Genomic DNA, 26565 nt, shown 5'->3' with positions numbered 1-26565 from the left:
AAAGAACCACCACCAAATTCACAGAGGCTTACCAGAGGTGTTTAAAATTTTTGATTTACTTTTTGCTATAATACATATCCAAAAAAAATATATATATATAAAAAAATGTATTCATCAGTTTGGGCCGATATATACAGTATTTATCGCTCCTGCTCATTGTAATGTTGTTTACAGTATAAACATGTGGGTTATGGAGTTATTTAAATTTTAAATTGTCACTTTGTTTGTTTATAACGCAAAAAATAAAAACAGCAGAGGTGATCAAATCCCACCAAAAGAAAGCTCTATTTGTCAGAAAAAAAGGACGTCAAATTTGTTTGGGTACATTGTCACACGTCAATGCAATTGTCAGGTAAAGCGATGCAGTGCCGTATCACAAAAAATAGGATGGTCTTTAAGGGGGCAAATCCTTCTGTGGCTGAAGTGGTTAATGTATGGCAAGCTTTACTACTAGATGCTTTCAGGGAAACAAAAAAAAAACAATACTTTCCTCCCTCTGCCCTCTGCCCTCTGCTTGGGATCCAGCCTCAACTTTGCATTATATAGTCTTTTTTTGCTTGCCGTGCCCCTTAAAGTGTTGGGTTGGCTGTACAGTGTACAAATGACAGTGCTATGGCAGTTTCATCTCACAAATTGGTGAGGATAAGCCAAGTCTTACCCAAATTCAGATTTTTTTTCCAGCATGTGACTTCAGCTAGTGTTCTTATCACATATTAGGTGTCTGCAGGCTTGATTGTTTTATTTGGCAGGCACCTGTGAAACCAGAGAGTCCTCTATACAGTTCAGTGCACTGTAATGGGATCCCAACCAGCCTGAGCATTGCTTCTGTCACATAAGAATTGTTAAGTGCTAACACACAATGGAGTTTATTTACTAAAGGAGTAGAGAAGGTTCAAGTGTATTTTTACTTTTGAAGTTCAATTTGAGAATCCCTGACTACACCGATCAGCCATACCTTTATGACCACTGACAGGTAAAGTGAATAACATTGATTATCTTGTTAAAATGGCATCTGAAAGACGGAGAGATATATTAGGCAGCAAGTAAACATGTTGTCCATGAAGTTAATGTATCGAATGCAGAAAAAATCAATGTACATTGCAGTTTGTTGTGTATGGGGCTGCAGGGTGTCCATGCTGACCCGTGTCCACAGCCAAAAGCACCTACAATGGGCACATGAGCATCAGAACTTGACCACAGGACAATGGAAGAAAGTGGCCTGGTCTGATAAATCTATTTTTCTTTATATCATGTGGATGGCTGGGTGCATGTGCGTCACTTACCTGGGGAAGAAATGGCACCAGGATGCAGTATTGGAAGAAGTCAAGCCGGCAGAGGCAGTGTGATGCTTTGGGCAATGTTCTTCTTCAAAACCTTGGATCTGACCCTTATATGGATGTTACTTGACGTGTACCACTTATCTAAACATCGTTGCTGACCAACTATACCCCTTCATTGAAACAATATTCCCTGATGACAGTGGTCTCTTTCAGAAGGAAAACACTCCCTTCCACACTACAAAATGGTTCAAGAATGGTCTAGGGAACACAACAACAAGTCTGAAGTGTTGACATGGCCTCCAAATTCTCCTTCAAGCATCTTTGGGCTGTGCTGGAAAAACAAGTTTGATCCACGGAGGCCCCACCTCGCAACTTACAGGAATTAAAGGACCTGCTACTTATGGCTTGGTGCCAGATATCACAGTATACCTTCAGAGGTCCATGCCAAGTTGGGCCAGGGCTCTTTCACCGGCAAAAGGGGGGCCTACTCAATATAAGGTGGGTGGTCATAAAAGTATGGCTGATTGGTGCACATATTTGTTATGGGTTCCCATTCATTGGCATACCTAAAAATAACTTTAAAAAAACAACAACATTATTTCCTTTCTGGTTGTATTTTAAGCAGTTTTATGGATATGACTCTATAGGCAGCTTCTATTGTTTTGAATAGCTTCCAATGTGCAATTAGGTAAGAGAGTGAGGTACAGTTTTTTTTTTTTTAAACTGCATTAACATACAATGTACCACACCTTAAGATTTTTAGCCCTTTATTCAACTCTCTTTAATTCTCTGCTCAATTATTTTTTAACTATAGGAAAGCTGGCAAGACACACACACAGGTTTATACTAAAAGAAGAGGGACCATTCACTTAGTAAGGTGAATGTTCAGTGTGCTTAGTAAATAAAAGGAAGCTGGTGTCAATCTCAGTCAACTGTGTGCTAACAAATATTCTGATTCTCTAATTTCTTTTGCACATGATTCAGTATTAACACAGATGCATCCTATTTTCTATCATTCACTTTGCAAAGTAAACATTTACTTTTGAAGGTAAACATTAAAGTGGAGGTTCACCCGGAAATAACGTTTTTTAACCTTAGATTCCTGCTCATTTTGTCTAGGGGAATCGGCTAGTTTTTTTTAAATCGAAGCTGTACTTACCGTTTTAGAGATGCATCTTCTCCGCCGCTTCCGGGTATGGTCTTCGGGACTGGGCATTCCTATTTTGATTGACAGTCTTCCGACAGGCTTCCGACGGTCGTATCCATCGCGTCACGATTTTCCGAAAGTAGCCGAACGTCGATGCGCAGGCGCAGTATAGAGCCGCACCGACGTTCGGCTTCTTTCGGCTACTCGTGACGCGATGGATGCGACCGTCGGAAGCCTGTCGGAAGACTGTCAATCAAAATAGGAACGCCCAGTCCCTAAGACCATACCCGGAAGCGGCGGAGAAGATCGCTCTCTAAAACGGTAAGTACAGCTTTGATTTTAAAACAACTAGCCGATTCCCCTAGACAAAATGAGCATCAATCTAAGGGTAAAAATTGTTTTATGGGTGAACTCCCGCTTTAACTTTGACCACATATTACAAAAAAAGCACTGCTCAAACACATCCCATTTGTCCTTCCTTCGGTTCTCTTACCACAGTGGGTGCCAACCCCCTTTAGGGTCACAATCACAATAGCAAAATTACTGTATTTATTGGCATATAACACTCACTTTTTTACCCTGAAAATAGAGGCTAAACTGTACCTGAGTATTATACGCAGGGGGCTGTGGAAAGTTTTTTTCCTGAAACTTCCCTCTTAAAGTTAGGGTGCGTGTTATACCCCTGTGCGTGTTTTACGCTGATAAATACGGTAGTTATTTTTTTTACCACATACACTTTATTAGGTACACCTTGTTGGTACCAACAAAGCCTGGGGAATGTCCAGGGAAAAACCAAGCCTCCTTACCGACCAGCCTGCAGGACAACCAAGTTAACCTGTCTAAAGGTATGCGTTAAAAACAGGGGTTTTGTCCGCACGCATTTGCAAAATCATGCGTGAGCCACAGAGCCGCAGCAAGGCACCTTGTAATCTTTGGTCCTAACACTAAACAATGAGCGTCCCCACAGTGGAGGCACATGCATTCTAATGGATAGATGGGGGCAGGTGGACTGAAGGGGAGCCACCCCTCCTTAAAGGTACAGGAGTACACCAAACACCCAGCATATAGCACAATGGCTGCAAAGGTGTTGGTGCACTGCTGAACCAATATAAACACCACAGGTGAAGCATAAATGTGTCCACTGCCCCCATCTATTGCTGGCAATCACAGTAAGTGGCATAGGAAGGCTAACACAGATAACAACAAAGCCTGGGGAATGCCCAGGGAAAAACCAAGCCTCCTTACCGACCAGCCTGCAGGACAACCAAGTTAACCTGTCTAACAGTATGCGTTAAAAACAAGGGTTTTGTCCGCATGCATTTGCAAACGCATACGTGAGCCACAGAGCCTCGCCAAGGCACCCCCTTTTGCCTTCAGAACTGCCTTAATTCTTCATGGCATAGATTCAACAAGGTGTTGGAAACATTCCTGTGAGATTTTGGTCCATATTGACATGACATTAGGCATTTGATTCAGATTTGTCAGCTGCACATCCATGATGCAAATTTCACTTTCCACCTATTGGATTGAGATCTGGTGACTGTTGAGGCCATTCGAGTACAGTGAACTCATTGTCATGTTCAAGAAACTAGTTTGAGATTATTGGAGTGTTGTGACATGGTGCATTATCCTGCTGGAAGTAGCCATCAGAAAATGGGAACACTGTAGTCATAAAGGGATGGACATGGTCAGCAACAATACTCAGGTAGGCCGTGGTGTTTATCCAGTAGCCTACTGCCTGCCGTCATATGAAGGCGGGACGATGAGGCTCTCGTTCTGGGCAGACGTCATATGACGTCTTTGCCTTCCCGAGCCACTAGGGGGCACGAGTTGCCGCGTCACTGGGGAACTGATGCGCGTGCCCGGTGGCCGCGATGTCCGCCAGGCACCCGCGATTGCTCAGTAACTGAGCAGGACTGTGCATCTGTGTGTGTAAACACACATATTCACATCCTGTCAGGGAGAGGAGATCGATGGTGTGTCCCTTGTACATAGAGACACCGATCAGTCACCTCCCCCAATCAGTCCCCTCCCCAACAGTTAGAATAACTCACTAGGGAACACATAATGAATGCATATTTATAGCAGGGATCGCTGTATAAATATGAATGGTCCCAAAAATGTGTCAAAAGTGTCCGATGTGTCCACCGCAATATCGCAGTCACGATAAAAATCGCAGATCGCTGCTATTACTAGTAAAAAAATAATAATAATACAAATGCTATAAATCTATTCCCTATTTTGTAGCTGCTATGACTTTTGCGCAAACCAATCAATATACGCTTATTGCGGTTTTTTTTTTACCAAAAATATGTAGAAGAATACATATCGGCCTAAACTGAGCAAAAAATTTGTTTTTCTGTCATCTTACTTTAACCACTTCAGCCCTGGAAGGATTTCCCCCCTTAATGACCAGGCCATTTTTTGTGGTATGGCACTGCGTCACTTTAACTGACAATTGCGTGGTCGTGAGACATTGTACCCAAACAAAATTTATGTTTATTTTTTTCCCCACAAATAGAGCTTTCTTTTGGTGGTATTTGATCTGCGTTTTTTTTTTTTTTTTTTTTTGCGCTATAAACAAAAATAGACTAACAGTTTTGAAAAAAATAATAATAATTTTTTACTTTCTGCTAAAATACATATCCCAAAAAAATATATATATAAAAAAATGAATAGTTTAGGCCAATCTATACTAAGATTAAAGAACATCTTCCCCTTTCATCTTCTCCATAAGATGCTGGTGTGTCATTGTCACAGATAATGAGGACTGAGTGAGAAAATCACCTTATTGGGAACACAGACAGCTGGAACCTATGTAGAGTACCAAGCCTTTACCATTTTATCTAAGACAAAAAGTTATCGGCTAAAAAAAAAAAATAGGTGCACTAATTGTAAACTGTCAGCTCAATAAATATGTAATCTGCTTTTACTTGAGCTGTTAAGCAAAGCTATACTGTAAGGTTCATGTATAAACTAATGCAAAGAATAATCAAGTTATTTTATGTACCAGCAAATCCACTTGCAGCTACAGTATGGCGTTTCATTTTGTACCCATTAGGAAAACATTAACCTGGGACCTATGGGCAGTGCCAATATTATGTGTTATTTCATTTTAGCGCCTATGTACTTTATAGTACTGGTGCTAGTTAAATTTAAGGGCAGATCAGAGTGTAGTTAAACTCTGACCCCGATTGTTAAATGCAAAACAGGGTCTCTGTCTCAGCTTGGCTGTGCTGTAGGCTTATTCTGTTGTACTGGGGTGTTCTTCCAGCCCCAGTTCTGCAGGTGGCAGCAGTGGAGTCAAGGTTTGGGTGCTCTTTCCCAGCAGCTAATCAGAAGGGTTTGTCCTCGCTTTGCATGCTGGGGAGGGGTATTTATGAGGCAGACGCCATTGGTTCTGGGTCTTCTTTGTCCAGTGTGGCACCCACCTTTAGGGCGGCCACATCACGGCGCCTTGGCGTTATGGCCCTGCCCAGGGCGTCGTGCCACGCAGTGTTCCTGGTTCCGGGACCATGCTGGCCCGGAGCATCTGAACAGCGACGGGGACCCAGTGAGTGACTGGGTTCTCACCTTTAAGGATCCCAAGCTGTACTGCTGTTCGGTGGGGAGTCAGTCTGAGGAGCACCATTGAGAGGCTGGCAGTCCAAAAGGGCCTGGACAGACCACCAGGGATCGAGGTAGCCGGACACTGAGGGATTGATCACCTGTCAGTCTGTACCTGGGCGACAAGTTGAAGGAGATCCAGACGTAACTCATCTAAGGAGGGATATCTCCAAGAATTCAATCCAGAGAGGGCCTGTGGCAGAGGTGTCTTTCTGAAGTTCACCAAGGAGGGTCTGTGGCAGAGACTCTTTCTCAAGTTCACTAAGGAGGGTCTGTGGCAGAGACTCTTTCTCAAGTTCAAGTTCACTAAGGAGGGTCTGTGGCAGAGACTTTATCCTACAATTGTCCGAGTGATACCCCGGCTGCCAGGTCAGTGAGAGAGGCCTGTCCGGGTACGCTAAACCCACTCCGGCGGGAGTGGCGCAAAGAAGGGTTACGTTTGGAGCAGGGCTGTTTCCTATTGTCACGCCTGAATCTGCTATCCTCCATTCTGTTTCAACTTTACTTTCCTCACTATAAGTTTACTGTTTTTACCCGGCTGGGTAATAAAGAGCACTGCAAAGAGCACCTGTCGTGGACATTCCTAAATTTCTACTATATGCAATACCCATCATTCACCCCTAGGAATTCGGAGGAGCCATGAGGTAATGTGCCAACCAAAAATCCAGCAGCTCCTACGGGGGTAATGCTACATCATTTTTTTAAAAACGAATTTTAAACCATATTACAACACTGGTATGTCTATATAGCCTACAGACGTCGTTTCATGCTTTTATTTATTACTTTTTATATCAAGATATTTTTATTTGGAAAATAATCTGTATATATCCCCACCAACAGAAATATTCCTTCTTTTATTCCTTCCTTCCTAAAAGGCCAATCAAAGTAAGCCTCTCCTCCAATGGGACTAGTGGGATATAATATATAAGTGGAATACAGTCACCCTGGGCACCTTGTAGCTGATTGTTTTGGAAGAACTTTAAGTACCATTCCGCAAAGCTGGTGTGTACAAGTAAACAACCACTAAAATCTGCTTCACAGATGCCCTTCTAAATGTAAGTGGGAATGCGGGACAATGGAGAGAGTGTAGGCGGATTTTCCCCCCTTTTCCTTTTTTTTTTTTTTTTTTTTTTTTTTTTAATGTCTATATTATTTTATTTATTTACTTATTTACTTATTTATTTATTTTTTCCTCTCCCAGTTTTGCAGTAGTGTTTTGGATGGTACCCACAGGTACCCACAGGTTAGAGGGGACATATGACGGTATGCATTTGCATGATTAGTGGATTTATTTGAGTTGTGTACCATAACAGTATTAAGCACTACTACAATTGTATAATGTATTATTATTTTGTATTAAAATAAAAAAAGGTTTAAATCATAAATGTAATTTACACATACAAAGAAAGAATCTTTGCAAGTAAAAAGCTCAGAAGGAAAATAGATCTTTGAATAATAGCCACACCAAAACACGCCAATATAATAAAAGGTTTCTCAGCATGGGCAATGGCAATGTAAATCACCTTTTATGCTTAGGGAAGCAGATGACATTTTTCTCCAGCTGAAATATTTTTTTAAAAGAAAAATGTTGCATTTTTTCACATAAATGTGATTTTTGTATAGTTTTTCCCCCTAATAAATTGTATTAATATATTCTAGCTACTTACAGTATGTCTCTATCTGTCAATGTTTTCATCTTAGTTAGTTTCTCTCATATGAATTCCATTACCATGCATGTTTCATGACCTTTGCCATGTTTCAGCACACAAGCTGTCAGTCAGTAGTGCCTGTACCCCTGGGATACTTCTGACAGCTTCAGGGGTCACTTTTTCTTGGCAATATAATTTATTACATCAGTGTTGAATTTTAACAAAATATAAATTACATATTATAATGGTAAATGAAGTCCTACTAGATCACTTCAGGCTGGCCTATTTGGCATGTAACGCATTAAAAGAAACTATGCCTATACTGTTTAAAATCCAGTAATACAATATCTCACCCTGCTCTGCACATGCTCAGTTGCTTTCTATTCTCAGAACTGTGCTTAAAATCTGAGCCATCACAGGCTGATTAACTGACAGCTTTAAGATTTACTGTTGCTGAAAGAGGGAGAAAGCAACAGGAATGAAACAGAAGAAAAGCAGGAGAGGTGACAAGATAAACTCTGCTGCCAGGGGGTCACAAAAGAGTTGGGCCACTTTCTCATGCACCATCTGATCAAGTCCGCCTGTCCGTTTTTCAGGCAGTGCTTATATGCTGTTCTATATGTGCAATTAATGAACGAAAGTTCCACCAAATGGTTAAAATTGTGCTTCACGTTCTGCCAGGGGAGAGGAGAACTGATCGTATGTTCCTTGTATATAGGAACAACGTTCGGTTTCCTCCTCTCATCAGGCCCCCCCCCCCCACAGTTAGAAGCACTGCATAGGACAATTAACCCCTGGATCGCCCAATAGTGTTAACCCCTTCCCTGCCAGTCACATTTATACAGTAATCAATGCATTTTTATAGCACTGATCACTGTATAATTGTGAATGGTCCCAAAATAGTGTCAAAAGTGTCCGAAGTGTCGCTGATCGCCACCATTACTAATAAATAAAAAATATAAATAAAAAAATAATAAATAAAAATGCCCTATTTTGTAGATGCTATGGGCCAAATCCACAAAAGAGATACTCCGGCGTAAGCCGTCGTATCACCGTCCCATCATGCTCCGGTAGGTACCCACGTGGTGGGTGCACGTGGGTAGGCACCCACCACGTGGGTACCTGCCGGAGCATGATGGGACGGCGATGCCTATATAAATGGGATGCAAGGCGCGCTTCCATCATTACAGCGACAACAGGCGACGAGGCAACATCGGAAGAACAGAAGACCAGAAGACCCTGACGCCACAGAAGACCGCGCCGGCTGCCTGTTTGAAATCGAGCTAACACACAAACATAGCAGGCAGCCAGCGCTGAAGAAGAAGGCACCGGAGAGCTGCAGAAGAACCGGGGTTCGCCGAGTCAAGAGCGGAAGAGGGGAGAAGATGGAAGAAGCCCCCCGGAGTCCGGAGAAGCCCCCCCCGGAGAGCGGAACACCCCCGGAGAGCGGAGAAGACCCCCGGAGAGTGGAAGAAGAAGCCCCCCCTGGTAATTGAGCTAATAACGAAGACAGGGGGGGCGTCCGGAGCAGAATAATAAAATATTTTAAAAAGCCTTGTGTTGTGTGTTTATTAACTTTTACTTTTTGCCTACAGGTGAATGGATAGGGGTACGATGTACCCCATATCCATTCACTTAGGGTGGGGGGCCGGTATCTGGGGGCCCCCTTATTAAAGGGGACTCCCAGATTCCGATAAGCCTCCGCCCGCAGACCCCGACAACCAATGGCAAGGGTTGTCGGGAAGAGGTCCTGTCCTCATCAACATGGGGACAGGGTGCTCTGAGGTGGGGGGGCCCGCAGTGCGCCCCCCTGCCCCAGAGCACCCAACCCCCCATGTTGAGGGCATGCGGCCTGGCACGGCTCAGGAGGGGGGGGGGGCGCTCGCTCGTCCCCACTCCCTTCCTGGCTGGCCGGGTAGCGTGCTTTGGATACGGGTCTGGTATGGATTGTAGGGGGACCCCCTACGTCAATTTTGCGGCGGAGGGGGGTCTCCTTACAATCCATAACAGACCTAAGGGCCTGGTATGCTCCTGAGGGGGAACCCATGCCGTTTTTTTCATTGAAAATTGGCATGGAGTTCTCCCTCAGGAATGCATGCCGAGCGACGCTGTCATTTTTTTTTATAATTAGTTGTTTTCCCGGCGCGTCTTTTTTTCACCCGTCGTAACTTTAGTGTCCCGTCGCAATCCACAAAGCCGCCCGGCGTCAATTACGTTCGCGCGATGCACGTCGGGAAAATGACGTCACACGCATGCGCAGTACGGCCGGCGCGGGAGCGCGCCTCATTTAAATTGTAAACGCCCCCCGGAGAGGAGGAACGCCTTACGACGGCGGCACTTAACTTACACTGCTTGAAATTTTTACGTAAGTGCTTTGAGGATCAGGCACTTAGGTAAAAACTTTAAGTCAGTGTAACTTAACTGCTGAAAGTTAAGTTACGCCGCCTGGCTGAGGATTTGGCCCTATAACTTTAGCACAAACCAACCAATATACGTATATTGCGATTTTTTCTCTAAAAATATGTAGAAGAATATGTATCGGCCTAAAATCGGGATATTTATTATAGCAAAAAGTAAAAAATATTGTGGTTTTTTTTCAAAATTGTCGCTGTTTTTTTTGTTTATAGTGCAAAAAATAAAAACCGCAGAGGTGATCAAATACCACCAAAAGAAAGCTCCATGGCCTGGGCAGGAAGGGGATGAAAAGGCCCGATTTGGAGGTGGTTAAACATGTGTTCTAGAGTTCATATAAAAAAAAATGCTCTAACAGTTTGCATAATCTCCCTGCTTAAAGTTGATATGTGGTTCCAAATTCCCCACATATGAGAAGAGAAAAAAATTGTCCTTGTGCAAAATAAATGGATCAAAAGTGCTTGTGCATCACCACCGTGCGCCAAAACAAAAGATTGTCCGCTTACGCATTGGGTAGGAGCCAGTAGCGTGACCTCAACATGCATTGCCCGTTCTGCAGACAGTTGTGCACTACTGATGTTTGTCAGCCTCATACAAGCAACTGTTTTGTAAATGCATTTTGTTTTTTTAATAAATTGATGCTATATACAATAATGCACTATGACCCCTTTCTATTACTTTTATTATAACACACTGTGAGTGACATGAGCTATGAGCCATTCTAATCTTCTGAGGCCAGCTGACAACCAAGCCTTAGATGTGATCTTGTTTATTCGCACATGATCCCCTATGTCAGGGGTCTCAAACTGGCGGCCCCCCAGCTGTTGCGAAACTACAAGTCCCATCATGCCTCTGCCTGTGGGAGTCATGCTTGTAACTGTCAGCCTTGCAATGCCTCATGGGACTTGTAGTTTCGCAACATCTGGAGGGCCGCCAGTTTGAGACCCCTGCCCTATGTGGAATCTATTTGTCTGGCAAGCAGACAATCTTTTGTTTTAGAGCACAATAGTGATGCACAAGCACTTTTGATCCATTTATTTTGAAAAAGGGACACTTTTTTCCTCTTCTCACGTGTGGGGAATTTAGAACCACATATCAATTTTGATTATTGCACACAGCACTTTAGATAAGTTATAGATTATCACCATTTTTTGTGAACCAATAATGGTTTGATATTCAGTATTATGTTTTATTTCAGTTTCTGATGCAGTTTATTTTCACAATTGTAATAGATCACTTCTAAATAAATAATTAGAGACAGTGCACCATTATATGGCTATATCTATTCAACATTTCCTCAGTATTCAAAGCTTTTGCGTGCAGCAGTTTCTTAGGCCTCGTACACACGACCGTTTTCCTCGACAGAATCCATCAAGAAACTTGGTGGCAGAGCTTTTTTGCCGAGAAAAACGGTCGTGTGTGTGTGCTTTTCATCGACAAAACTGTCGAGGAACTTGACGAGAAAAAAAGAGAACAAGTTCTCTTTTTCCTTGTCGGGAGTCTCAATTTCCTCGTCGTGTTCCTCGTCGGGCTGGTTTTTGACGAGAAACACGTTCGTGTGTGTGCTTAGAAACCCGTGCATGCTCAGAATAAAGTATGAGACGGGAGCGCACCTTCGGTAAAAGTAGCGTTCGTAATGGAGATAGCACATTTGTCACGCTGTAACAGACTGAAAAGTGCAAATCGTCTCTTACCAAACTTTTACTTAACACGCAGTAACATGAGATTAGCAAAAGCAGCCCCAAGGGTTGTGCCAGTGGAATCGAACTTCTCCTGCCATTCTATGTGTTGTACGTCACCGCATTTGAGAACGGCGAGATTTGGTCTTGACAGTGTGAAGGCAAAGCAAGCTTGTCAAGTTTCTCGACAAGCCTAACAAGGAACTCGTTGAGGAAAACGATGTTTCATTTACGACGAGTTCCTCGGTCGTGTGTACGAGGCCTCACATTTTTGTAATTTGTGACCAATCAAAACCTTTAAGAATCTTTACCAGTTTTTCAGGTGGACCTGATCGGTTGGTCCATGCATCCCTATGGACGGGGAGTGCAAACACATTTTTGTTCGTTTACACCTGCCTATCCCCAGGTCCGTTCCAGTCCACTAAAAAAATGGAAGAGACCCGTCTACTTCTGTTTGGACAGATAGTTTCAGAGGGTAGTCGAGCATAAACAGACAGTGGAGTTTGTTTACTCCCAGCCACCCATAGAGCAGAGCGGGCTTTGTCTGTGTCCATCTGCGTCATCTGCTCATTCTGCTATTATCAGCAGGGGATCTGTGAGCTGATCACCTGCTGATCGGAATGGAATCTGCCCCGTGTGAAAGGGGCCACAAACTTACAAGGTTAGTGTCTTATCTTATCTCCCTGATAATCTCTCCTTTCTATCTCATGGTTGGTACATATTTAAATTTACATAAAGTTTTTGAGACCAAGGATAGGGGGACATTTTCCAAAAAAGAAGTGACTGCTCTGGGCTTCAACAAAATGGCAGCCTCCAGCAGGAATAAAACAGGAGGTAATTTACAGCACTAATGCCGCATACACACGGCCGGAATTTCCGGTGGAAAGAGTCAGGCGGAATTTTTTCATCGGGTATTCCAACCGTGTGTATGCCCCTTCGGACTTTCTCCCTCAGAAATTCCGACGGACTTAGAATGAGAACATTTCCGAAGGAAGCTTCCCTGTCTGCCTCTATTGACACAGACAGTTTGGTTCGTCCCTGCCCCCAACTTCCAATAACTCCTGCTGCTATCAATCTTCTCAGTGAGGAGCGAGAGAGTGGAGAGAGATGCTGCTTATATGCACAGCACTGGATTTAAATCAGACTCGGGAGAGGGGGGAAGGGATCCTGTGGCACAGAAGGTTCTTTAGCATACAATGCATTAAGCTAACAATAAACCTTTAGGCCCCTTTCACACTACCGTGAAAGTCGTGCAATTTTGACGGAATTTTACCGTGATTTCTCAGACGCAATTTTGCCACGATTTCAGGGCAACTTGAGGTCTATGGACCTCAACTCATATCAAAGCCAGACCAAAGTAGTGTAGGGACTACTTTGAAGTCAGCAGGACTTGAAGTTGTACTAATATGAATGGTAGTCATTGGAAATCATGGGGAACGACTTGTCGTACGACTTTGCAGTCTCAAGTCGTAGGACAAGTCGTACAAGTGTAAAAGGGGCCTTAATGTGTAAAGTATGTTCTTGTTATTAAACTGTTATGGGTAAAGTTTTGTTTTAAGCAGACCTTAGGAAATATTTTAGTTATTGAAATGTACAAGATATGGGGAACATGTGGATAGTAGTTATGTTGTTTAACCCCTTCCTTGCCCGGCCATTATAAAATGACGCCGGCAGGAACCCTCCCTCGATCTGGGTGGACGACATATGACTGCCTTTCTTTCCGGCAATCTAGGACGGCGGCGCCGACGGCACCGCTCGTAATTCGGCACATGTGCCCGACGGCTGTGATGTCTGCCGGTCACCCGTGATTGCCGGTGATCACGGCAGGAGTGTGGATCTGTGTGTGTAAACACACAGATCCACCTCCTGTCAGAGGTGAGGAGACCGATGTGTGTTCCCAGTACAAAGGAACACACATAGGTCTCCTCCCCTTGTGAGTCCCCTCCCCCCTACAGTTAGAACACACTTTAGGGAACATATTAACCCCTTCAGTGCCCCCTAGTGTTAACCCCTTCCCTGCCAGTCACATTTACACAGTAATCAGTGCAGTTTTATAGCACTAATCTCTGTATAAATGTGAATTGTCCCAAAAATGTGTCAAAAGTGTCCGATGCGTCCGCCGCAATGTCACGGTCACAATAAAAATTGCAGATTGCCGCCATTACTAGTAAAAAAAAAATAATAAATAAAAATGCCATAAATCTATCACCTATTTTGTAGACGCTATAACCTTTGCGCAAACCAATCAATATACGCTTATTGTGATTTTTTTTTACCAAAAATATGTAGATAAATATGTATCAGTCTAAACTGAGGAAAAAAATATATATTTTTTTAAACTTGTGATATTTATTAAATCAAAAAGTAAAAAATATTGTGTTTTTTTTTAATTGTCGCTCTTCTTTTGTTTATAGCGCAAAAAATAAAAACCGCAGAGATGATCAACAGCGCTGAAAACTAAAAATTGGTCTGGGCAGGAAGGGAGTGAAAATGCCATGTATGGAAGAGGTTAATAGTGACAGCCTGACAAGCTTGCAGGGGGCTCATTTATAAATATATGGTCCTCTAAAACTCCATAAAAATGATAATCATGACACTAAATGGGCTACTACTATTAATACCTGTGCAATAAAAGGCAACAAATATCCAGAAGTAGAATATGGAGGAAAGAGCACAATCTGCACCTGCTTCTGCCTCTCTCCTCCAAAACAGCACTGCCCTGGCTGATGCTGATGTCACTACTCCCATCAGTAAGGTGACCAGATTTTTAAAATGAAATCCGGGGACATATTTTTTCTTTACTAGTAATGGCAACAATCAGCGACTCTCTGCCCATCCCCGCCCGCCTCACAGCCTCTCAAGTCTTACTCTTCGGGCCCCGGCTACTACTGGATGGGGTGCGGAGGAAGATCACTCCGCCAGGGAAGGCAAAGAAATAGGCAGGTGGCTGACTAGGATTTGAGCCAAGGCAGAAGAACATGCGAGCAGAGCTGAATGGGCATGCGCCCGAAACTGAAGAAATATTCCCTCCGCTCCGACCAGCACGTGATCATCAGAATGGGGCTCAGATAATGGGAAAAATACAACTCCCCTTATGCTAGTAGGCACTGCGGAGCGGGGGTGTGTAATTCTATTTTTTTTATTTTAATTCTGCACTGATTGTCTTTGAAATTGCCCCTGCCCCCTATTAAATCCAATCCGGGGACAAAACCAGGGACAGACTTGGTCCGGAGACAGTGTCCTCAATCAGGGGACTGTCCCCTGAAACTGGGGTTGTCTGGTCACCCTACTGTAAGGTGACCAGATTTTTAAAATGAAATCCGGGGACATATTTTTTCTTTACTAGTAATAGCAACAATCAGCGACTCTCTGCCCGTCGCTGCCCGCCTCACAGCCTCTCAAGTCTTACTCTTCGGGCCCCGGCTACTACTGGATGGGGAGTGGAGGAAGATCACTCCGCCAGGGAAGGCAAAGAGATAGGCAGGTCGGCTGGCCAGGATTTGAGCCAAGGCAGACAAACATGCTAGCGAAGCTGAATGGGCATGCGCCCGAAACTGAAAAAATATTCCCTCTGCTCCGACCAGCACATGATCATCAGAAAGGGGCACAAATAATGAAAAAAATACAACCCCCCTAAGCTAGTAGGCATGGTGGAGCAGGGGTGTTTAATTCAAATTTTTTTATTTTAATTCTGCACTGACTGTCATTGAAATTGCCCCTGCCCCCTATTAAATCCAATCTGGGGACAAAACCAGGGACAGACTTGGTCTGGGGACAGTGTCCTCAATCAGGGGACTGTCCCCTGAAACTGGGGATGTCTGGTCACCCTACCCATCAGGGATCAGGGCATGTGCCTGAGTTTGGTTTGCAGTTTGGATTCAAGTTTCCATCTTTGTGAAGAACCCCATTGAAGTTTATAAGCAGAACATTTAGCCAGAAAATTCAGTTACACCAAAATTTACGAAAAACAAAACAAAACATGGATTTGTTTGATCTCTGTAACAGCTCCAGCACCACTGACAAGATGGCTGCTGTAAGCCAACCCTTTTATACAATGTAGAAAGAGGGCAGTGTTATCCATTTCTTCAAACTATTGGCTCTTGTGACTCAGCTAACCAGGAACAAAGGCTGCATTGTAGGCTGTTCCCTGTTACTTGTGGCTAAACTTTAAAGCTGAATTCCAGGAATTCAGAGACTTTCTAAACGTTGCAGTCATACTATGTGGTAGGTCCAATGAGATACATGCCACCTCCTGGACTTTCTTCTTTTATTTACATCTGTCAGGTTTATGGCACTCCTAGAAGGGACTTTCATTGCTTTGAGAAGAGAGAAGCACACACAGCAGCTCTGCCCGCCCCTCCCCACTGCTGCCCATTAACAGAAGCCTTTGTATTTTATCAATGAGTTCACATAAAACAAAAGGCTTCTGTGATTGGGCAGGAGGAGGGGAGGGGCAGGCATTGCAGTTGCATCGACTCTGCTGCTGAAAGAGCTGAGATCAGAAGGTCCAGCGTCAGAACTTTCAGAACTATAGTGATAGCTATCCTGGAGACAAGCTTTAAAGTTTTTGGCCAATATGAGTGATTCATGAATCTCAGAGATTTGCCGTATAGCCATGGTAGTGGCAAACCCAAAACTCATTCCTTGCCATAGGTGTGCGCAGCCTATTGCATTAGTTAGGGTGTGCACCCCAAAGCTCAAACACATATGCGTGTGCATGTGTATACAGTATATACTGTCGGTGTCAGTAGAGCAGTGGACGATGTCAGCAGGGCAGAGTTTGGTGTTAGTGGGGCAGAGGACAGTGTCAGTAGTTTTTCTTTTTACCATTTTATTATTTTTTACAATTAAATAAAAAAAAATATTTTTGTATTATTATTATTTACAATTTCTTTTTTTTTACAATTTTTTGGGGGACCCCCATTAGGGTGCTTTGGTGAAATATCATTGGTCTAAACAGGGGGGCATCTTTTTTTTTTTTCAAATTTATTTATTATTATTTACAATTTTATTATTTACAATTTTTATTTTCTTAATTCGTTTTTTTCCCCCCAAAAAAATTAGGAGCCCCATTAGGGGGCTTTGGTGAAATATCACGGGTCTAAACAGGGGTGCGTCTTCAGCATACAAGGTGATTAGGGGGTGCCCAGGCACACCTGGCACACCCTGTGCGCACGCCTATGTTCCTTACTACTATCAGCTTATCGGTGGCAGAGTTCCCAGCTATAGATGTACTATAGAGAGCATAGCCTATGCGGAGTCTGACGCTGCAGAGAGGGAGGTTTTGGGAGTCCTACATCAGTACAGTTTCCAGTCTGTCCCTGGGGACCCATTCCATCCAAGGATACATCATCCAATTGGGTCTACACTTCCCGCCAAGGATCGTCCTTTGACATCTGTCATATAAAGCCTTGATCGACCTCTTTTGGCATACGCCATCAGTGGTCAACAAGTTCCGGTAAGCCTGCACTTTTATCGGTGGTGGGACTGTTTCGTTTTAGAAGTCACGTATTTTTTCATTTATTCACTCACTTGAAGGACATGTGGAAAATATGAACTTCAACATTATCAATCATCCTGAACACTGAGTTTTGCTGGACTTTTCACCTCACTTGATATCTCATTAAGTGTACCAGATTATTCACTCAATTGGCACCTTTTTTATTTAAAGGGTTGTACATACTGTTTTGACTCATGTTCTACATTTATTAATATCTATGTATTTTATTTATTACATAGATTATGGTATTTTGATATTTATTATATCACTATAAGCGCTACACTTATATATCCTATAGATGTACGTCTGACTCATTTTTGAGAGCAGAAATTGTTACAGGATACAGCTACCTAAACATCAACAGCTCTGCCTCAGCTGTACAGCCTTCCTGTGTCAGTGGCACTCCTTTACTGTGCCAACTCCCCCTGCCAACCAGATTTCCTTCCAAGACATATAACATCTTTCTAGTGCACTTTGTTCTTTGTTTGCCAGTGCATTGATAAATAAATGTATTGCATCAAACCACCTTTTACAACTTGAGGAGTCAGAATGTTGACCAATGTTTGCAACTTTGGCTTTTTATCTTGTATATTCTGCCTCTTTGTCTGTTCAGTATATCATCCATCCATCAATTTTAATCAATATTATAGTCCATCTGTTTTCTTATATGAGATGCTGTGATCATGCTATTGATAAAGCTATGAAAACACGGGGCATCATTTATTTTTAAAGAGGGGATCTATCCGCGCTTAGGATTTAATATGTTTGCTGCTGCCTCCTTAGGTAATCACAAAGTGCGATTAATGTTAACTAGTGCTGGTAATAGGATAATGGCGCTGCAATTGAAATTCCACTGAATTGATTCCAAGTACTATGCAAAATAACAAGTGTTGGGTAATCCAGTTCAGGGGTAGATCCAATGTAGTGAACCTCCCCTATTAGTGAACGCAAATGGATTTCTGTTACCCTGTTTGCTGGTGCCAAAAAGTATATGGCTGCCACTTGAGTGGCGGGTGGAGAAAAAAAGGGGAAGAGACCCTAACTGAGTCCTTACAATCGTCTGGTACCCCAGTAGTGTGGGCGTTCGTGATGGGTGTTATTACAAGTGATTGATAATGTGCCAAAATCGTATAAACAAAAAAAATATATATTAAAAATTAAAAATATAAAACATGAATAAGTGTCTGTTAGAGACTCGACCCTGTGTGGGTATCCTACGGATCACCAGTGATATATGCACTATGTTAATTTATGAGGTAAAAATGCCTTGAAGGTATGTGCATTGGCATGCACCGCACGTTGAATCGATCGTGCGCAATAAGTGGTCCCTGAGTGCTAAGGGGTGTCCAAGGGGTGTAGCACACCAAAGTGTGAATCCCTAATTATTTTCCTAAACGGTGCCTTATAATTAAGTGTAGCTAAGCCGTAAGAAGTATATAATTATATAAGTGAATACCAATACAAAACAAATTATTTATAAGAGTGTGAATCCTACTGTCCCTCCTGGGACTAGAAGATCTGTAGCAAAAAATGTGTCACAAATCACAAAACATAAAAAAAAGAGAATAAAGAGAGACACAAGTCCCAATAATTCAGTGCTAATAGCAGGTGTAGTAATTAACATCCACTCTAGAGTCCGGTCAATCAAGAGCGGTGTTTGGACTAATTGCATAGGAACTCAACAGAGTCTATCAAAGCAGTTTTCTTCCTTTAAGATGTTATTCCTGCATACGAGTTAACAGATTCAAACTGGTGACTTTAGGGTGTCGCTACATTTGGTTAAGGCGGTGACATCTGTGCTCCCCCACATAGGTCCCCACTCACCGAATGTCGTCACCCCCCAGGGGGCAAAAAGCGGATGGTAGTGGTACCTCGATGCCTGTGGTGTCACGACCTGTTGTCCCAAATCCTCAGCTATCTCCTTGTCCGGGGGCTGCAAGTTGAATGTGATCCTTTCCAGGTTGTCCTCCAAAGTCACTCAGTGGTTAAAACGGAAAAAACAAAGGCCTTATGAACCTGAGAACTCTGGTGATAAGAAGTTTGCTTTTGTGAGAGAAAAGGTGGATCATAAGGCCTTTGTTTTTTCCGTTTTAACCACTGAGTGACTTTGGAGGACAACCTGGAAAGGATCACATTCAACTTGCAGCCCCCGGACAAGGAGATAGCTGAGGATTTGGGACAACAGGTCGTGACACCACAGGCATCGAGGTACCACTACCATCCGCTTTTTGCCCCCTGGGGGGTGACGACATTCGGTGAGTGGGGACCTATGTGGGGGAGCACAGATGTCACCGCCTTAACCAAATGTAGCGACACCCTAAAGTCACCAGTTTGAATCTGTTAACTCGTATGCAGGAATAACATCTTAAAGGAAGAAAACTGCTTTGATAGACTCTGTTGAGTTCCTATGCAATTAGTCCAAACACCGCTCTTGATTGACCGGACTCTAGAGTGGATGTTAATTACTACACCTGCTATTAGCACTGAATTATTGGGACTTGTGTCTCTCTTTATTCTCTTTTTTTTATGTTTTGTGATTTGTGACACATTTTTTGCTACAGATCTTCTAGTCCCAGGAGGGACAGTAGGATTCACACTCTTATAAATAATTTGTTTTGTATTGGTATTCACTTATATAATTATATACTTCTTACGGCTTAGCTACACTTAATTATAAGGCACCGTTTAGGAAAATAATTAGGGATTCACACTTTGGTGTGCTACACCCCTTGGACACCCCTTAGCACTCAGGGACCACTTATTGCGCACGATCGATTCAACGTGCGGTGCATGCCAATGCACATACCTTCAAGGCATTTTTACCTCATAAATTAACATAGTGCATATATCACTGGTGATCCGTAGGATACCCACACAGGGTCGAGTCTCTAACAGACACTTATTCATGTTTTATATTTTTAATTTTTAATATATATTTTTTTTGTTTATACGATTTTGGCACATTATCAATCACTTGTAATAACACCCATCACGAACGCCCACACTACTGGGGTACCAGACGATTGTAAGGACTCAGTTAGGGTCTCTTCCCCTTTTTTTCTCCACCCGCCACTCAAGTGGCAGCCATATACTTTTTGGCACCAGCAAACAGGGTAACAGAAATCCATTTGCGTTCACTAATAGGGGAGGTTCACTACATTGGATCTACCCCTGAACTGGATTACCCAACACTTGTTATTTTGCATAGTACTTGGAATCAATTCAGTGGAATTTCAATTGCAGCGCCATTATCCTATTACCATCATTTATTTTTACTATACAGATTTAAACTGAATATAGCATTTGTTTGAATATTTATATTGTTTTTGAAACTGTAAATTAAACAGGCAACTAAGAGCCGATCATTTTGCTGTGCTTTTTTCAAGATATGGGATTTCAACGGTCATTGTCACCATAAGCTAAATGCTGGAAGAGACCAGGCAGCAGAAGTTTCTCAGATATTGGTACTGAAGAGAACAATACTAGTTGTTGGATGGGAGAGGTAAGTACCATTATATCTAGGTTCTTTCAATTTAATGCTACAAAATCTATTAACAAGATATACTACTGTATAATGTACATATACAGTACATGGTCCTATAAAAATAGTGCAGGTCCTGGCTGGCAAAGCTGATAGCAAGATCCTACATAAATGATTATACATTATTATACAGGATAGCACCAACAGTTTATGCAGCCCTTTACAATGTAGAGAGGGGACAGTACAATTACAATACAGTTCTATACAACAAGATATGGAGGGCCCTGCTAATGGAGCTTACAATCTAAAGGTGGTGGTACAAAAGGTAATAGCTGCGGTGGATGATCTGATGAAGATGACTCAAGTATAGTACTCAGGTGGAGGTAGGGAAGGCTTCCCTGAATAAATTAGTTTTCAGGGATCTCATAAAGGTGGAGAGGTTAGGGGCTGACCAGACATACTGATGCAGGGAGTTCCAGAGGATGGGAGAGGCTCTGAAGAAGTCCTGAAGGCAAGCATGGGAGGAGGTAACAAGGGAGTTAGAGAGCAGGAGGTCCTGGGAGGAGCGGAGGGGACGATTTGGGTGATATCTGCAGATGGGGTTGGTGATGTAGGAGGGGGCGATGTTGTGGATGGCCTTGCATGTTGTGGTCAGTATTTTTAACTTTATGGGGTGGGGTAGGGGAAGCCAGTAAGTGAATTGGCAGAGAGGAGCAGCAGTCACGGATCAGTTGGTAAAATGTTATAGTCTAGCAGCAGCATTCATAATAGACTGCAAATGGGGCTCTGTATGCTGTGTGCATGTAATATTTTATATTAAATGTGTACATACAGCCCATTAGCTATCAGGATGCAGGTGGGTCACTTTGTGTCAATCATTGCTAGGATGCAGACAGCCATTTCCACCTAGCATCCTCCATTGCTAGGATGAAGGCAGCTATTGCCACCTAGTTTCCGCAGTTGCTAGGATGTAGGCAGCTATAGCCACCTAGCTTTCTCAGTTGCTGGGATGAAGGCAGCTATCGCTGCCTAGTGCCCTCCATTCCCAGGATGCAGGTAGCCATTGCCACCTAGTGTACTCATTTACTTGGATGCAGATGGTTATTGCTGCTCAGCATCCTCTGTTGCTAGGATGCAGTTGGTTATTGCCACCTAGTGTCCTCCATTGCTAGAACACAGGCAGCTCTTGTACTGCAATAGAGTACTGATGTCAACGCTAGCACAAACACTTAAACGTGTACAGTAAAAAATACAGTCTACACGCAGGACCTCAGACACAGATTACTGCGCAGAATTACTGATCCTTATGCAGCTGTGTTCTTAGGCCCATAGAGAACAACACATTTGCCTTTGGAGCTGTAAATAAAGAAGGTTTATTGATAAAAATCCATATTTTTTGGTGGTGTGCGCATGGGCCCTTAGGCTTAAAACTTTCTGACTTTTGTAGAGACCATGTCATGATCAATTTTAATGTTACAATTTATTTTCACCGACCTTTAGCAAGGTCACTTCAAGAAATCACTTCAAACAAGGGTGTAGCTAATGATCTGAACAGCTTTATAAATGGAGAAATAGTTGGCTTAAGAGTGTTAAGCTATGTACCAGTGCCTCTGTGGTTAGAGACCGTTATTGCTGTAGAGAAAAAGAGGAGATGCAGTGCCAGGTTTTTCATTTTAAAGTATACTATATTATCAAAAGTCTTGGGACACCTGCCTTTACACGCACATGAACTTTAATGGAATCCCAGTCTTAGGGCCAAATCCACAAAAGAGATACTCCGGCGTAAGTCGTCGTATCTCTGGTTCTAACTTTGGAACTGATCCTCAGAAGCAGTTTTCCTAAGTTAGGCAGAAGATCCGACATCTGTAAGGGACTTACACTGCCGGATCTTAGGATGCAGTACCGCATCTGCCACTGGGGGCATTTCGAGTCGAAATGCCTCTTCTGGTATGCAAATTAGCACTTAGGGCGATCCACAAAGCTTTTGTGCTTCGTTTTTTTCGCCGTAAGTTTTAGTTTGCCAGGTGTAAAACTAGGGCTGCTTTTACAAAGTGTAAAGTTAGTCACACCTTGTAAAGGCCCATTCAAGCGACGGCATTTGGTATGCATTCCCGAGGGAGAACTCCACGGCAATTTGTAAAATCAAAACCGGCATGGGTTCCCCCCCAGGAGCATACCAGGCCCTTAGGTCTGTTATGGGTTGTAAGGAGACCCCCCCTCCGCCGAAAAATCGACGTAGGGGGTCCCCCTACAATCCATACCAGACCCGTATCCAAAGCACGCTACCCGGCCGGTCAGGAATGGGAGTGGGGACGAGCGAGCGCCCCCCCCCTCCTGAGCCGTGCCAGGCCGCATGCCCTCAACATGGGGGGGTTGGGTGCTCTGGGGCAGGGGGGCGCACTGCGGGCCCCCCCACCCCAGAGCACCCTGTCCCCATGTTGATGAGGACAGGACCTCTTCCCGACAACCCTTGCCGTTGGTTGTCGGGGTCTGCGGGCGGGGGCTTATCGGAATCTGGGAGTCCCCTCAAATAAGGGGGCCCCCAGATACCGGCCCCCCACCCTAAGTGAATGGATATGGGGTACATCGTACCCCTACCCATTCACCTGTAGGCAAAAAGTAAAAGTTAGTAAACACACAACACAAGGGTTTTTTAAATAATTTATTATTCTGCTCCGGAGGCACCCCCCTGTCTTCTTTATTAGCTCTATTACCAGGGGGGGCTTCTTCTTCCACTCTCCGGGGGTCTTCTTCCACTCTCCGGGTTGGGTTTCTTCTTCCGCTCTCCGGGGGGGGCTTCTCCGCTCTCCGGGGGTCTTCTTATATCTTCTCCCCTCTTCCGCTGTTGACTCGGCGAACCCCGGTTCTTCTGCAGCTGTCCGGTGCCTTCTTCTTCAGCGCTGGCTGCCTGCTATCTTTGTGTGTTAGCTCAATTTCTAACAGGCAGCCGGCGCGGTCTTCTGTGACGTCAGGGTCTTCTCTTCTGTTCTTCTCCCCTCTTCCGATGTTGACTCGTCGCCTCTTGTCGCTGTAATGATGGAAGCGCGCCTTGCATCCCATTTATATAGCCATCACCGTCCCATCATGCTCCGGCAGGTACCCACGTGGTGGGTGCCTACCCACGTGCACCCACCACGTGGGTACCTACCGGAGCATGATGGGACGGTGATGCCTATATAAATGGGATGCAAGGCGCGCTTCCATCATTACAGCGACAAGAGGCGACGAGTCAACATCGGAAGAGGGGAGAAGAACAGAAGAGAAGACCCTGACGTCACAGAAGACCGCGCCGGCTGCCTGTTAGAAATTGAGCTAACACACAAAGATAGCAGGCAGCCAGCGCTGAAGAAGAAGGCACCGGACAGCTGCAGAAGAACCGGGGTTCGCCGAGTCAACAGCAGAAGAGGGGAGAAGATAGAAGAAGACCCCCGGAGAGCGGAGAAGTTCCCCCCGGAGAGCGGAAGAAGAAACCCCCCCCGGAGAGTGGAAGAAGACCCCCGGAGAGTGGAAGAAGAAGCCCCCCCTGGTAATAGAGCTAATAAAGAAGACAGGGGGGTGCCTCCGGAGCAGAATAATAAATTATTTTAAAAACCCTTGTGTTGTTTACTAACTTTTACTTTTTGCCTACAGGTGAATGGGTAGGGGTACGATGTACCCCATATCCATTCACTTAGGGTGGGGGGCCGGTATCTGGGGGCCCCCTTATTTGAGGGGACTCCCAGATTCCGATAAGCCCCCGCCCGCAGACCCCGACAACCAACGGCAAGGGTTGTCGGGAAGAGGTCCTGTCCTCATCAACATGGGGACAGGGTGCTCTGGGGTGGGGGGCCCGCAGTGCGCCCCCCTGCCCCAGAGCACCCAACCCCCCCATGTTGAGGGCATGCGGCCTGGCACGGCTCAGGAGGGGGGGGGCGCTCGCTCGTCCCCACTCCCATTCCTGACCTGCCGGGTAGCGTGCTTTGGATACGGGTCTGGTATGGATTGTAGGGGGACCCCCTACGTCGAATTTTCGGCGTGGGGGGTCTCCTTACAACCCAAACCAGACCTAAGGGCCTGGTATGCTCCTGGGGGGGGGAACCCATGCCGTTTTTTTCTTTGAAAATTGGCATGGAGTTCTCCCTCTCAGGAATGCATGCTGAGCGACGCTGTCATTTTTTTTTATAATTATTTTTTTTCCCGGCGCGTATATTTTTTTCACCCGTCGCAACTTTAGTGTCCCGTCGCAATCCACAAAGCCGCCCGGCGTCAATTACGTTCGCGCGCTGCACATCGGGAAAATGACGTCACACGCATGCGCAGTACGGCCGGCGCGGGAGCGCGCCTCATTTAAATTTTAAACGCCCCCCGGAGAGGAGGACCGCCTTACGACGGCGGCACTTAAGTTACACGGCCTGAAATTTCTAGATAAGTGCTTTGTGGATCAGGCACTTAGGTAGAAACTTTAAGTCAGTGTAACTTAACTGCTGAAAGTTAAGTTACGCCGCCTGGCTGAGGATTTGGCCCTTAGTCCGTAGGGTTCAATATTGAGTTGGCCCACCCTTTGCAGCTATAACAGCTTCAACTATTCTGGGAAGGCTGTCCACAAGGTTTAGGAGTGTGTCTATGGGAATGTTGGACCATTCTTCCAGAAGCGTATTTGTGATGTCAGGTACTGATGTGGACGAAATGGCCTGGCTCACAGTCTCCGCTCTAATTCATCCCAAAGGTGTTTTATCAGGCTGAGGTCAGGGCTCTGTGCAGATCAGTCAAGTTCCTCCACCCACAACTCACTCATCCATGTCTTTATAGGCCTTGCTTTGTGCACTGGTGCGCAGTCATGTCAGAACAGGAAGGGGTCATCCCTAAACTGTTCCCACAAACAGTGGCATCACTAGAGTTGGGTTCACCCAGTGCGAAAAAAAATTGGTGTCACCCCCCACCAACTATAGTCCTTCCTCAGTACAGACCCCGCTCCACTAACTACAGACCCCCCTCCCGCAGTACAGACCCCCTATACTAACTACAGACCCCCTCCTGCAGTACGGACCTCCCTCCACTAACTACAGACCCCCCTCCCTCAGTACAGGCCCCCTCCACTAACTAAAGACCCCCTCCCACAGTGCAGGCCCCCTGCACTAACTACAGGCCCCCCTCCCGCAGTACAGACCCCCTCCACTAACTACAGACCCCCCTCCTGCAGTACAGACCTCCCTCCACTAACTACAGACCCCCCTCCCTCAGTACAGGCCCCCCTCCACTAACTACAGACCCCCTTCCAGCAGTACAGGCCCCCCTCCACTAACTAAAGACCCCCCTCCCACAGTACAGACCCCCCTCAACTAACTACAGCCCCCGTCCACTAACTAAAGGCCCCCCTCCCGCAGTACAGACCCCCCTCCACTAACTACAGACACCCTGACACAAGTGCAGACCACCATCGGTATTGACAACCCCACACAAGTGCAGACCCCCCATTAGTACAGACACCCCCACCTAAGTGCAGACCCCCCATCAGTACAGCCCCCCCCCACCTGAGTGCAGACATCCCCATCCAAGTGCAGACCCCCCCATCAATACAGACACCCCCACCTCAGTGCAGACCCCCCCAGCAGTACAGACACCCCCCCTCAGTGCAGTCATTTTGGAACAGGAATGGCCATCCCCAAACTGTTCCACAAAATTTACATGAAATTGTTCAAAATTGGTATGCAGACACCTTAAGAGTTCCCAACCCCTGAAAAATAACCCCACACCATAATTTCTCAGGAGCCGCTGGAGTGGGGACAGCGAGCTCGGGAGCGCAGTGAGGTAGGAGTGCCTGGGTGATGGCAG

The 26565-nt window shown here is 44.7% G+C and overlaps 1 protein-coding gene across 2 annotated transcripts in view; it reads left to right on the top strand.

The window, feature by feature from the left end:
- WDR49 (WD repeat domain 49) overlaps window positions 1-26565 on the top strand; it is a 173336-nt gene that overhangs the window by 58634 nt on the left and 88137 nt on the right. For both annotated transcript variants that reach the window (XM_040349306.1, XM_040349305.1), the window contains one exon: window positions 20660-20775. In XM_040349306.1, coding sequence (XP_040205240.1) covers window positions 20660-20775 — 116 coding nt within the window. The remainder of the gene's footprint in view (window positions 1-20659; window positions 20776-26565) is intronic.

Source organism: Rana temporaria, chromosome 4, assembly GCF_905171775.1.
Source record: "Rana temporaria chromosome 4, aRanTem1.1, whole genome shotgun sequence".
In the NCBI taxonomy this organism is placed as follows: Eukaryota; Metazoa; Chordata; class Amphibia; order Anura; family Ranidae; genus Rana; species Rana temporaria.
This window is presented reverse-complemented; position numbering and strand designations above follow the sequence as displayed.